Source organism: Silene latifolia, chromosome 7 (genome assembly GCF_048544455.1).
Source record: "Silene latifolia isolate original U9 population chromosome 7, ASM4854445v1, whole genome shotgun sequence".
Classification (NCBI taxonomy): domain Eukaryota; kingdom Viridiplantae; phylum Streptophyta; class Magnoliopsida; order Caryophyllales; family Caryophyllaceae; genus Silene; species Silene latifolia.
The window spans coordinates 42,188,952-42,203,219 of record NC_133532.1 but is presented as its reverse complement, the minus strand read 5'-3'; the positions used below and the strand labels follow the sequence as shown (position 1 = coordinate 42,203,219).

The window sequence follows — 14,268 nt, the reverse complement described above, 5'->3', positions numbered from 1 at the left end:
CAACAGATAAGAGAACGGATTTCCCCTATTCACTTTAGCTTTTGAGAGAACATTCATTTGGTATAATTTAGTATCTTTTTCGTGATCTTTTTTACGATTGAGGTTAGTATCTCTCCTATTCACTTTATTTTTTTTTTTTGGTCGACCTCATATATACCTTAGATTATAGTGTAGTGGTAACAATTTTAGGCCAATAAACTATACATTTAGCAAACAACAACTTGAATGTGAGACAATTAATTATTAAACCACACAAAGCTTGGTAGTTCGGAGCACTTCTTAAACTAATTATATACACGTGTTGCTCTTTGATATATATGTTTTACTCAATCAGTTATATGATTGACAAAACCCCTCCCACATACCCTCAAGTTTTCAACAAGCCCTCCCCTTCCACCGGACCTTCACATTTGTTGCTCATCTATCCCACCATCAAACCCTTGCCCCACCCCTCCCTCTGCAACACTACCCCCCTTCAGCCCCTCCCTTAACGCCTCCTCTCTGAACAACAAACCTGCCCCCACTGTCCGTATTGCGATCCATAACGCAGTAGCATCAATTAATGTTTTTTTGACAAGATAATGTCAAATATAGTCTAATGGGACACATTCTACCCAAAATTCCAACATCTCCTTGCGTTATCCGCAATAAAATATGCAAGTACACTGATATTGAATATGTCCTCCTTTCCTAGTAAACTTGCACAGTCAACAACAGACACAAGTGAGGTAATTTCCCACAAAAAAGACAGCATAATCAATCTGTTTTGGAACCGATTAGATGGATTCCATATGTATCAAAGCGTGTATGAGAGAAGGTTAGAAATTACTTGTAAGAAGATATTTATGAACCAATATCACAACCCAACTCACACCCAAAAAGGGAAAGAAGTAAGAGGTAATTGAGCTGAAAAAGTTCACAACACATTACCAGTGCCATGATGGTTCCTACAAATTGCAAAGATAAGGGGGTTCGAGATGAGCGACCTTACTCCTGTGTTATCAAGAAAATGTCCGCAACAATCAAAGAAATAAATGAATCAGGTTTCTTGTTCAAATATTAAAAAAAATGTGCTTTGAATGAGTAGATTAAGAAAGTATAGAGAGGGTGCCAATTGAGCATAATACCCCAGTAAACATTTCTGAAAAAAGCGGTTGTGATAGTCAGTCCCAAAGCGGCCGTAACCTCGCTAAAAATCCACTCTCCAAACTGGTCTAACTGAAACCAAACTCAGGTGTTAGATCTGAGGCCCGAAAATTATAGGACAGATTTAGGATGATTCTGGAGGAGTGAATGGGAAGAGGTTATAGAAAAACACAGTAATTGGTATCAATTAGAGTCCCTTTCAAACCAAAGTTCAACTGTGATTCTGTCGTCATGGCTAACAAGGTGTAACTACAAATATCTAATTCATAATTCACCCTTTTCTTACATCCTTTAAGTAGTCGCTTAGGCGTAGGACTAAAAAATGAACCCTCTTTATTGTCGTTGTGGGTATAGTCCAGCCCATATGTGAAATTTAATGAGGCACATCGAGACCATCTCATAAAAGAGCTATGAAACATAATCAGTATAAGCTAAAATAGTGAACATGGTAGAACATAAGAAAACTAAAGCAATCAAATGAAAGAGAAGAGAAGAGAACCTAGAACTCCATCGTGACAGGAAGTGTCCAACAAACAAAGACCAGATAAGAGAAGTGAGCAACCCCTTTTTTTGAGCTCCATCACACCACAGTAAAAAAAATTGTTTCTAAAATTCCTGTCAGAATTAAAAACACTGACCTCAATACATCAATGAATTCAGAAACTTTGGAATAGCAAAAAAAAGTATATGAAAAATTGAAAAGAGCAAATTATACTTGTATATATGGTCCCGCGAAACCCTTCGATAGTACTGAAAAAAACTGACTCCAAAGCGGCGATCAAACCATCTAAGCTAAACCAAGGCTCAACAATTAGATCAGTTTATTCCATTGAAATCTAGGCTAATTTAAAAATTGAATGGCACCCTAAAATCACCAACCCATATGTGCTTATACGGAATGGTGCAACGTATACAAAATCAGGTAAAAGAGCAAAATTAAAGAATACTAATACTAATACTAATACTAATATGATACAATCGCGGGATAGGAAATGCAACGACAATGAAAAGCAAAGTCCGTAAAGCTATCTATTGGTGGTTTAGAAATTCTCAACACCGCAAGTCATCAATATCTAAACCCAAAAAACTTTGGGCATAACCGATTTGTCTAAGCGTGTCTATAAATTAAGGGGACACCCCCTTCATTCCAATCACTTGCTTAGATTTGATAAAAGACCTTTCACAAATAATTAAAAAAAAAATAAAAGGGAGTTATATTCAAAACACCGCAGGGCATTCAGCTTTCAAAACACCAAAATTAGCGGAAAGAAGACTTCAAGCAAACCCCAAAATTACATGAGCATGCACCAAACATAGGCAAACTCAGAAAAAATAAAGAGACGAACTTAGTGGAAAGACGACACTGGCGAGTGAAAGATTGAGCAACCAATAGCACAACTCACATATAGCGAAGCTTCGACGGTCTTTCACCACTTTCAGCCGCAACTCATCATCCTGGCTACTGCAAAAAAGGCGAGGTCCATTGTTTTAGTCTGTGTTATGCGGCAGATCACACAAAAGAACTTTTCCTATCTATCTAAGCCTGGATATTTGGGACAAAAAAGCAGGGAAAAAGGAGAAATTAAAAAAGAATAAGGATAGGTAGAGAATGGAAGACAAAGATTAGGTTGTTACGTTACCATTCTAGCAGGGATCTTTAGCACTACCAGTGCGACTATCACACTCGCCATCGTTCACCACAAGCTTCGTTTAAACCCTAAATTTGAGATAAAGACGGATAAAAGGAAGGCGGGCAAACTAAAATTACAGTTGAAATAATTGAGACAGCTAGTTACACCCCACTGTTTTGTTTACAATTAAAAAAAAAAAAAGTAATCAAAGTCTGAAAGAAAGCAGTGGAGTGGAGAGGATGTATCAAACTGACCCAAGCTCTATCTCATTTCCACTTACACAACGTTTTAAAACCGCAGGGTATAATGGCTTAAACGGCATATGAACGAATCCACCTGATGTGGAAGCCTGCACAACCTGTACGTCGACGAGAAGGAGGTTAAACGATATTGGAAATACATAGACAAATGAACAGATGAACAAATTGAGCAATAAAAAAGACGCTGAATAGGTTACCTTTTAGGAAAATTATCAACATCTTCAGCACCAGGCTAATGTCTGCAATTCCAGCCCCAGGAAATAATCTTCGCATCGCTGCACTCGTCAACAAATACACAGTAACTGAAACGAGCAGAAATACCGTAATAATAGTGAAAATAAATAAGGACGCAAGAAAGAGTTGTAAAGCAAAAGATTCAACAAGGCAAATAAACACAAAGTTAAGATACAGCGAGAAATGTAATTGAATAACAAATAATATTCGATGCCAAATAATTTGAGCAGGACAAAAACAAGAAAGCCGCAATATACAAAGAATAGAAGCTCAGAAACCTTTTCGAATCCGAAACCACGGCACCTGCATTCCATGCACGCACCTGTATGAAAGCAAGGTAAAAACTGAATAATCTATTAAAAAGTGATAATGCAGAGAAAAACAGCAGATACAGATATTTCAAAGCAGAAAATAAAGAAACCAAACTTAGTAAGCTATTTAAAAAAACCGATGGAAGAACTCTGAAAGGAACACAAATAATATGTATTAGAGAAACCAAAATGGGAAGACAAAAGGCGTCACTCGGAAACAATATAGATAAAACGCAACGTAGGCTACTACATCCCGTTAGACGTCTAGAACAAAAAGGAAGACACAAGGCACAGCTAGCAAAATAGATCACACTGTACGAGGTGGTTACTATAATCCAGGAAAATCAAATGCTATGAATGCAACAGAAATAAGCTGTAGATCTGTTATCAAAAGAGGAGCTGTAGATTTGGTTTCAAAGAGTTACTCAGGATAGTAGTACTTACCCTAGCCCACTCCACCGACAGCTTACGCCGGTCATAACCAAATGGATATCTGTCAAGCTTACGAACGGCATCCTCAGCGTCACGCTCATCTTCATAGTAAACAAAAGCATACCCTACATAAAAGATAGATTAAATTAGTAGATAGTATATCATAAGAATAGTAAGCACTACAGCTGCAGCTTAGGAGTTCTATCAGCCAAATTACAATTTTTTCCCTGACAATAACCAAAAAATGTACAACACCTGAGAACGGCTGATGCACTCAAGGATGTACAATTGTAGCATGGAGTCTAAATCAAGGTTGGCACATAAAATTCTAAACCAAAGTCTCAATTCTGTCAGTGTGAAGCATGCTTCTGCCTTTCATACAGCACGCTTTCAGGATAAGAAGACATGGCAGGACAAAAATCATTGAGCCGCAATGATGGAAGGTAGAGTGCATGGCATGGTGATTTGATTAATCCAAGGATGAGCATTCTGGTCAAAAAGACAACTCTAGGCCTCTAGCAGTGTAGAATGAAAGATTGCTGATCAATTGAATGCAATGCAGCTTTCTTCTTTGGTAATTTGAAAGGCTGTCTTTCTTTTACCGCTTTCATCCGCGAGGATGTTATAGGTTGATTTCGATTAACCTAGTTTCCTTACCTTATCAAAAAAAAAAAAAAAAAAAAAAAAAAAAAAAAAAAAAATTGAATGCAATGCAGCAAGTTTCCATCTGATGCGTGGAAAGCAGACAGGCAGGAAGGCCTTTCTTAATACTTAAAATATATCAGTTGTGGAATCCATATGGAAGCTCAGGTTCCTGCGTCAAAAGAAACTCTTAATATGGCGAATTTCTCGAAACATGTTGCATTCTTGTGTTTATGGCTCCCACTAAGACCAAGATGTCATCAGTGCCACACTACCATGGTAGTTTCTATTTTGTTGACCAACAGAAGAGCCAAATAATTCAGAAATAAGGGGAAAAAAGAATGAAAAAATTGTATACATCTGCCAGATTTGAAAGGACATAACAATCTGAACAAGGAATTTGAGCATGAAAATGGGTATGAAGTCTGCATCTGCACATTCATCCTAGTATACCAAACTGAACAAGAAAGGAATTTGAGCATGAAAGCGGATATGAAGGGAACTATAATATGGAATGGTACACAAGTCACAACACACTCACGCCCTACAAACATGAGCTAGAACCAAGCATGACTTTCAGCATATATAGAGCATGTGCAACAAGTTTGGAAGGCCATAGCAGAGGAAAAAAAAAAGACAATTAGGAGTAACAAACACTTCAATATGATGGCTAAGGTTTCCCCTTTCTTCCTTTCTTGAGTCACTCTGTCAGTCTGTCTACATTCTACAGTTATATGAGCTCATTACTCATTAGCCTATTCCGCATTCGAATATTAAAGAGATATGCGGACTGATCCATCTCAACCACCGCAATTTTGTTACACCTTCCTATGGCTATGAGCACAGGTACAAAAGAGTATGCATCAGCAGCAGAGACACAAAGGGTAAATGATAAAACAAAGGATGGTTGATCATTAGGAAATAAATTAAAAAAAGGACCGTACAAACCTTTCCAGTTTTAGTGTCAACCACAGTAGAGACCTGAAGGCGAGGCAAAGCTAAAGCTCTAAGATAGTCACATTCCTGAGAAATTCGCAAAAATTTAATAAGCAATAGCTAAGAAAAATTGGACAGATGCAGCAGCAAAGATGAATGAGTGACAGCAACAGCTGAAGCATGAGGCAAACCAACAAATCAGAATAGTGAAGAAGAGCCAAACCTACGAAATAGTAAACACCCTTGAGTTTCGATATAAGACAAGTCATGATTGATCCGCAACAAAACCTTATAATCTTATTAGTAATCCTTTAAAGGGAGAATTAAACATACATTTAGAACAACACCTCATAATTAAGAAGAAACGAACAGAAACGGTACCCGGGTATTGCAACAGCCAGCAGGATCGGCAATCCTAGCCGAGCAACAAATACAAACAGGTAACCCCAAACCGCGCTGTGACTGCAACAGTAAGCAGATGTAAGCGCAAGCCGAGGAAAGTGATGTAAAGGAAATAGGGGAGCAAACAAAAAGGTTCACATACAGTAAGTGACGAACAAACTAAATGATCACATTCAGCGACGGGCCAACACAGGCAGCTAAGGGTTCGAATCCACCACAGATGACCAGGTGCTTAAAGCTTGGACGCCATGAGTATCTGTAGACACAGTATCAGATTAGCACGACCACTGTACAACAGTTTAAGACACAATGACTGTGCTGCAACAAAAATCAAAGCATAACCAGAATCAAATAAAACTAACATACCATTCAAAACCAAATGACCTATCGGTGATACCTGCAATCCCTCCAAAACCAAACGACAACCACATTTCTCAACACCTAAAATCACCTAAGGCAGTGAATGAACTCCAACTCACCCGGCCAACTGCAGCCCCAGGCTCATGTCCTTTGCACACTCAAGCACCAGTCAAACAACAAAAATGGAAGTCAAAATAAGTGTTACTCTTGTCACAGTGATATGTGGGTGAGCTCTCTGGATAATTAATGACCATAAAACACATATATACAAGGCATCAACAGTTCTATTCACTCCCTGAACTTGGGGAAGATAATGAGTAGACTGACAGCACTCTTTTCACAGTTGTTTTAAACAATGAACCGAGCTATCCACAAACGGTCCATATAGTAGCAATGCTACCCTTAATAAAGCACCACCATAATCATCATAACTTAAATTAAGGCAACTTAAGTAACTGATGTTCTGACATCTTTGATACACAATCCCTCACACAGTTGTAGCAATAACAGCTATACAACATTCGACCAAACTTATATGCAATTAACAAACATACAAAATCACACAATGAAAACAAATGTAAAGTCAGCAATGAGGGAAACCTAACCAGACTCTTTTGCGACGAAAATATATCCAAGCTTGTGCCTGTCAAATCAATGAGCCTACTTTCTTAGTGAATACCCATTTTTTATAACAAGAAAGCCAGAAACCATAATAATGCACTAATGCCTGCATACCTGATATATGCTTCATCCCAAATAATAAACTTCATGTTCGAACATGTAAACAATTAATTAATATTCAAGAAAGTAGTTGAAATTCAACATATTACACGCACAGAAAAAGGCATGTATGAATAGATTTGCTAAAAAGGAGAAACAAATAAAATGAGAATGAATATGAACTCATAACACCATTGCTAATTTGAGAGGAAATGAGCTTATTGATGAAGTGAATTGCATAAAAGAAAGCCAGAAACCATAATAATGCACTAATGCCTGCATACCTGATATATGCTTCATCCCAAATAATAAACTTCATGTTCGAACATGTAAACAATTAATTAATATTCAGTAAAAAGTAGTTGAAATTCAACATATTACACGCACAGAAAAAGGCATGTATGAATAGATTTGCTAAAAAGGAGAAACAAATAAAATGAGAATGAATATGAACTCATAATACCATTGCTAATTTGAGAGGAAATGAGCTTATTGATGAAGTGAATTGCATAACCATGGACCGACACCAATGTTTACCAAGTGATCCATCCTATAGCAATAAGAACCAACAGAAAATTAGCAATGAGGCACTTCAATCAACCCACTTCAATCAACCCACTAACGAGTGACTCAAGGCCATAACATGGCACAAACAGAAAACAAAGAGTGAACTAATCAACAACAAAATAGAAAAATGATAATGGCCCAGAAAACAAACCTATCGTCGTCATCATCAGCATCACCGCCATCGTCTCATGCCAGTTCATCATCATGACTGACTGACCGTGGTATCAGCGTCGAGAGAAGAGAGATTAGAGGAGGAGTAAAGTGAAGAATGAAAGGGAGAGGAGTGGATGAGAACAGAAGAAAATGTGATAAAGCAGTGGACGAAAATGCAAGTGAAATGGAGGGAGGAGATTGAAAAGAAGAAACCAACGGATGGTGAGGATTTCAGCGGCACTATTCATATGAATAGTAGTAGGAAGTATAAACTTTTTAAGAGTTTAGGATTAAATTGGGAACTCAATAATACAATTAGCACTAGCAGTAAGTGGAGTAGTAAGTAGCAAAGTGAAGTGGTTGTTGACTTGTTGAAGCGCAAAAAACCCCACTTGGTTTGTCAGACTTTCTTCATGTAAAGATCGACTTCACAGGCCATTGTTTTCTCACTTACCTAGTTCGCTTTCATGTAATGTTTTTATTCAAAATCGGTTAAAAGTAACCAAGCACCCAACACAGGCTGATATCTAACACAAATTCTCATTTGTGACGGGCATATCTGTCGCAACCCATATGGGAATATCCGTCGGATGATATTTTGTCATCCTTTTACAGTTTACTGATTAATTAAAAATTCAGGGGCCTCTAACGCCAGAACAATTAGAGCAGCAATCTGTTTGCGGTAGAAGTACAAAGCAGGACCAATCACCAAAGATCAAGGTACAACTTATTTCCTCCCTTCCATACTGGCTTATAAAGATAGAGTCTTACTGATTTGATTTCCTTGCATCAGAGAAACGGTTCGAGATCAAGTAGCCGGACAAATACTATACACCAAGATAAATCCAACTTCGGCTCATCATGGTCAGACCCTCGAATGGATGAGCTGACATCCGACCCATTAGTCACCTCCTCTACTAGAACATGCAAGACGGACGAAGATCGAGCAGACAGAATACTCGAGATAGACACAGGGAGACCCCGGAACCTCAGAAGAAGACCTCTCTTTGAGTCTCCTCATTCTGGACTCCTAACCTCAGACCAACCTACCCACAGTTACACTACCTCAAAGGACTCAACGGCTCACCATACGGTTCCCAGCCCATTGGGTTCATGTGAAGTAGTCCAATCACTAAACCCTCTCAAGTTTGCTGAAGAGACTGATGACGGGCCCTACTGTACAGCCGAAAACAGCCCACAATTCAACTCAGCTACCTCTCTAGATGGTTCTAGAAGCTTCCTTAGTGGGTACTCAGACTGCCCTAGCTATATGGCCTACACGGAGTCATCAAGGGCAAAGGCGAGGTCTCTCAGTGCCCCTAAGCAGAGACCTCATTATGAGAGACCAACGAGGTCAACTAAGAGGTATTCAGTTCATGGCTTAGGTGAGCACCACCCTCGGTCAAACGAGCCAAGGATGTCGATGATGCAAGCCAGTTTCAGTAGCAAAGCGTACCCTGGTTCAGGTCGACTGGATAGGCTTGGGATGCCTGTTAGGGATAGTACAGTAGTTTACTACAGCGGGTATTTGAACTAGAGACGATGCTTTGAATGATTCTACTGATTAGTCTAACTTGTGTATTCGCAATGATAAAAGGGGTACGAAAAAGTAAACAAATGGTACGACAAAAGCGGTCTCTCAATAAATTAGCAAGAGACTATCTCTCCAAAGTTTTGGATATCAAAGTGTGTTATAGAACAATTTGGGAAAGCAAAAAAAAAAATGCACCCGATGCCGGAAAGTGACGATGTTTTTTTCTCAAATTGACCGTTCGAAGTGTCGGATGCGAGTTGGCACCTCAGTGCGCCTTGCGCCTAGGCGCGCTGACATCCAAAACCTCCTAGCCACGGGATCCAAATATGACAATTTTTTTTCCAAATCGTAGTTCTCGGAAAGATGATCAATTTGAAAAAAAAAAAAAATCGTTCTTTCTAAACTCGTAAACACGAGTTATGGCATTTTAAAGATCCCGGATCAAAAAAATTGGGTATTTCGGGTAGAATGTCAAACCCCAAGGGCACCGCATGCAATTTCCGAAAAAAAAAAATATGTAAATTCAATGCGAGTATGATATTTCCAAATGCTACGACATACATCTTCCGCAACATAACGGTCATCCACATCATAAACTAGTCTCAAGCTAGCAAGAAATTAAGAATGACGGTCTGGAATCAGAGGCCACAAAATAAGTTAGCTTGTTTCTTATTCATCTAGAATCTCAAGACACATTGACAAGGTAGAATGAAAGAGAGCAAATTGATTACAAATGACAGATCATTTCGATGAAGACCTACTAAGACTCCGAAGGATACTCCACATAAACGTTGAAACGAAAAAGAGAATAACACCAGTTATAACGGCGTACTTTGAGCGAGATTTACCAGAAGATTCACTAGAAGTCCGGCCAGGACCACGCCTAAGAAATTTGCCGACAGTGCAGACCAGAAGGGCATGTCTAGCACCGAAGCAATGATTGCACCAGTCCACGCTCCTGTCCCCGGGAAGGGGACAGCCACAAACAACATTAGACCAAGCCATTGGAACTCTTCTATTGGGCCCGCCTTGTTCTTCGCCCTCTCAAATAGCAGGTCCAAAACTTTGGAAACAGTGTGGCTCTTCCCAGCAAGAAAAGTAGCAAACTTTTTCAAGTAGAGTATGATGAATGGAACTGGAATCATGTTCCTGCAAATTGAATAACGAAACTAGATCGTCATAATTCCGACTACTCCCTATGTTATTTTGACTCAATTAGAAATATTCTGAGTGTCAGGCTCCGCTACTTTGTGGAAAAGCTTCAGATTCTTAGATTTAGGATGGAGTGTCGTAATACCATTAGCGATACTCAAGTGTATAAGGAGCACAACCGACTTCCCACCCAGAAAGGTTTCACACATTCACATAAGGCAAAATGAACAAGGCGGCATTCCTATAATAGATTAATAGTACTCCGTATCAATTTGTTTATATATTCAACATAATGACATAGTCAACACTCAATCAGTAATATACCAGGACATATCAATTTGGCAAAATTTTGGAGACCATAAATGGCTCTGACCACTAAATTAAGAAGGCCTTCATCAAGTAAGCCATTCAATTGTATTTACCCTCTTCAAATTTATTGACCTACATGGATGTAAACTACTACAGACTTAAGGAGTATGTCAAAAGGTCATCCCACAGAAAATTTCACAAAACTCAAAACTCTCTGGAATGTGGCAAGAGGAAGTGTAAGATTCTTACAACATCACCAAAGGAAATGTGATGGTAGATTACTCAAACTACTGAAGACACTCCCGGAATGTGATCGGCATTGTGATGATCTTTATTCCTGAAGATCCATTTGCTAAAGAGGTTTCCTGGAACAGGAAGTAGAAGCTAACTGCAACTTTTCATGTTTGGTTTCTAATTCATAATGCAAAATAGTCAACAATTCACTTCAGCATACTAACATCAACTCCATAAACCAAAACAGATCTAAACTTGAGATTGATCTCCAAAAGCGTACAATCTCACCCTAGAGTCCTGATAAGACATTTGATTCGAAGGTAAGGAATGTTATAAGCCCCGAGATTGAGTCAGACACCTAACAATGGAGCTCATTATTTACATAGAAAAAGTACCAAATCAGTAGCAAAAATAGTCAGGAGTGGCAACAACCTAATAACACTATGATTAAATTATGTATAAAATAGAACCCTTATCATATACCATAAGAATTACATGCAGAGCCTTGTTCAACAACAACATAGCAAACTTGGAGTCGACTAAGACAGCAGTCTCCCAAAATTTGCAGGGTAAGGGGGTCAAATGCACGCAACCTTGTCCCTGTGTTAGCAACACAATGAGGTTGTTTCCATTTGAAAGAAAATGAATTCAAAGTAAACCATTTGAGTTTACTCCCAAACTAAAAATAAATACTGACCCGAAAATGGATAAAAGAGTGAGAAGGAAAGGGTTGAGTTGCATCCAATAACCAACAGGAATCGCCCCACGAAGCTCGATTACAGGGAGAGTAGCAAGAGATAGGACAACAGCTTCATCAGGCCACCCTAACCCCCTCAAAGAAGCAGCAATTTTCAACCCAGAGTTAGATGCTTTAATTGAAGAATCAGTGGAAACTGAAGTTGAAGAAGCAATGGCAGAAGCCTTAGGATCTTTAGAAAAAGCATAAACAGCTAGAGAAACTGATGCCCAAAACAACACCCACAACACTGTTTTCACTGCTTGGTGTTGTTTCTCTTCAATAATTGCAACTTTGAACTCATTGTTGAAAATCTCTGAATTGCCCTTTTGGGTTGCTCTTGGAGGGAGGAGATTGGAGTGAAAGTGAGGGCAAATGTGAAAATGTGAAGGAGTGGAAATGGGGTTTTGGAGGGTGGCGTTAGAGGTTAAGTTGGAATGGGGTAGTTTGAGGGAAAGAGAGGTGATAGAAGGGTTAAAATGAGTTCTTTTGTGGAAGAAGGAGAAGTTGAGAGGGTTGCTAGATGGGATACTGGAAGCCATGGGAGTGTAATCAAGTCAAGAATTCAGGGTTTTAAAAGGCTTGTTGACATCAATCAAAATGAGAAACATGAGGACGGAGAGTTTGTTTTGTTGAGGAGGCTGGTGGAACTTGGAATTGGATTGGAGGCTACTAGTTCCGGTGTATGGATAAAGTATAATGGCCTCTTGCGTCAAAGTGTAAGGGTCTCATGCTTTATTAACTTTAGGAGCAGACGTTGAAAAAAATGGGGTTTTAGAACATCCGCAAGGGTGAGACTTCTCATATTATCTACTAGATTTTGTGCCCGTGCGTTGCACGGGTTACAAAATTGTTTCTCCTTTAATTGTTTTCCACTTTTTAATCGTGTTCAATAATAGAGGTTATATGGAAATATGTTAAAAGATATGAAAGAGTTGTCTATTACTCACTTCAATTATCTAATTTCAAATGTTTATTCAGTATACGTGAAGATAACTTTTGTTTTCAGTGAAATTATAAGATGAGATAAATATTTAATTCTCATTTATTTATTATTTATTTAGAACTAACTATTATTTTCAATGAGAGCACAAAACGTAGAAGTCATTGTGTTATAGGGGTGAGTCAATAATGTTCAACAATTGGAAAAAAAAAATGAAAAAAAGTGTAAAGTTTTTGCACCAACATCTCAACGTTAAAAGCGTAATTAAAAATTACTTTACATTAATAATAACAATTAGTCTTGCTGAAGACGGGTTGGAGCAAGTGACGGATAATGCCACTCACAAAACGAATAGGGGGGACAAGGTGGGCGCAGAGGCGAGTCCAGGATTTTGATTCTCGTAGAAAATATATACTCGAGTAAAGTGTATAGATAATTAGTGTGAAAACCGTAAATATTGGTGTAGCAAATCACGAAATTCTAACTGAATTTTTTGGTGTAGCGGTTGCTACACCGTAGCCGTATGTGGCCTCGCCCTGGGTGGGGGCACCCTCATGTGCTTCCCTCTCTCCTCTATTTGGGTCATTTGTAAGAGAAAATGTTATCCGTCACTCTAAAGTGACAGATACGTGTCGTCACAAATGAGATTTTGTGTAATAATAATATATAGATACGTTAATGCATTACCAATCTTCTATTATTTCCTTAAGACATGTAATACATGTTTTTCTTACAAATTCGTTCATTTACTTTGTTTTCTATATATTCTTAATTGATTAGGTGAAAATGGGTATTATAAAAGTTCATCCTGGCCCTTGTGATTTAGTATATCCGTCACAAGTTTGCAAACGGTTAAATACGTCACAAATAAGAATTTGTGTTAGAAATAGATGTAAGTTTTGTGAGAAATTTAATTTAATAAATCCAGTACATCTTTTCGTAGATTATTACACCCCACATTCTATCTTTATTGCGAAAGACGATAGTTATTGTTTGACGCTCGAATTCTATTTCCAATAATTCACCAATAGGGGGCAAATTTGGATTTCCGATTAGCCAAGTATTCTAATTCTTTTGTACACTAGTTGTTGCATCGCGCCCTATCGGACGCGGTGCCCCAATTTGGCAAAATGCTAAGTGGAAGTAAGTCGGAAGTATAGCAACAAAATAGGACATGGTTGCTTGGGATATTATCTGACATGGATGATTGCAATGGATCCCTGATTCCCTAAAAGTTCATTGTTCATTTACTTAGGCTAAAGCGTCCTAGTGTTTCACATACCTGAAACTCTTGTTGTACTTCACATAATTAAAAGACATTGAATGAAAAAAAATTGAGGTAATTACATTCGGATCCTCAAAATAACTAATCAATCAATCAATCAATACTATATATTAATTCCAGAAACCAAGGGACTTCGATGTAATTAAAGAAATCTATACAAATTAATTATACTATATAGTTTTAAATCGATAGTACCGTGTGATAGACCTGATAAAGGGACCTCAATGTAAATATTATATAGTTTTGGTTAAAAGTATATATAAAGATGCCTTGATGTTGAT

General features: G+C 38.2%; 2 protein-coding genes across 8 annotated transcripts; one reads left to right on the top strand and one right to left on the bottom strand.

Moving 5' to 3' along the window:
• Nucleotides 1-4,050: 4,050 nt before the first annotated feature.
• On the bottom strand, nt 4,051-12,483 carry LOC141592071 (uncharacterized). Of its 7 annotated transcripts, XM_074412639.1 has the most exons (11): nt 11,721-12,482; nt 10,177-10,477; nt 7,538-7,624; nt 7,359-7,387; nt 7,090-7,118; nt 6,960-6,997; nt 6,137-6,250; nt 5,974-6,054; nt 5,605-5,679; nt 4,270-4,671; nt 4,051-4,139 (listed from the first exon to the last, which is right to left on the bottom strand). In XM_074412639.1, the coding sequence occupies exons 1-7, from the start codon at nt 12,299-12,301 to the stop codon at nt 6,227-6,229; spliced, it is 1,089 nt and encodes a 362-aa protein (XP_074268740.1). In that variant the 5' UTR covers nt 12,302-12,482; the 3' UTR covers nt 4,051-4,139; nt 4,270-4,671; nt 5,605-5,679; nt 5,974-6,054; nt 6,137-6,226. The 7 variants fall into 7 exon arrangements, with proteins under 7 accessions (XP_074268740.1, XP_074268742.1, XP_074268737.1 ...); XM_074412641.1 differs by lacking the exons at nt 7,090-7,118; nt 7,359-7,387 and having other exon boundaries at nt 11,721-12,481; XM_074412636.1 differs by lacking the exons at nt 4,051-4,139; nt 4,270-4,671; nt 7,090-7,118 and adding an exon at nt 4,730-4,828 and having other exon boundaries at nt 7,267-7,387.
• Nucleotides 8,440-9,401, top strand: LOC141592072 (uncharacterized). Its single transcript, XM_074412642.1, has 2 exons — nt 8,440-8,514; nt 8,588-9,401. The coding sequence occupies exon 2, from the start codon at nt 8,672-8,674 to the stop codon at nt 9,329-9,331; it is 660 nt and encodes a 219-aa protein (XP_074268743.1). The 5' UTR covers nt 8,440-8,514; nt 8,588-8,671; the 3' UTR covers nt 9,332-9,401.
• Nucleotides 12,484-14,268: the final 1,785 nt, after the last annotated feature.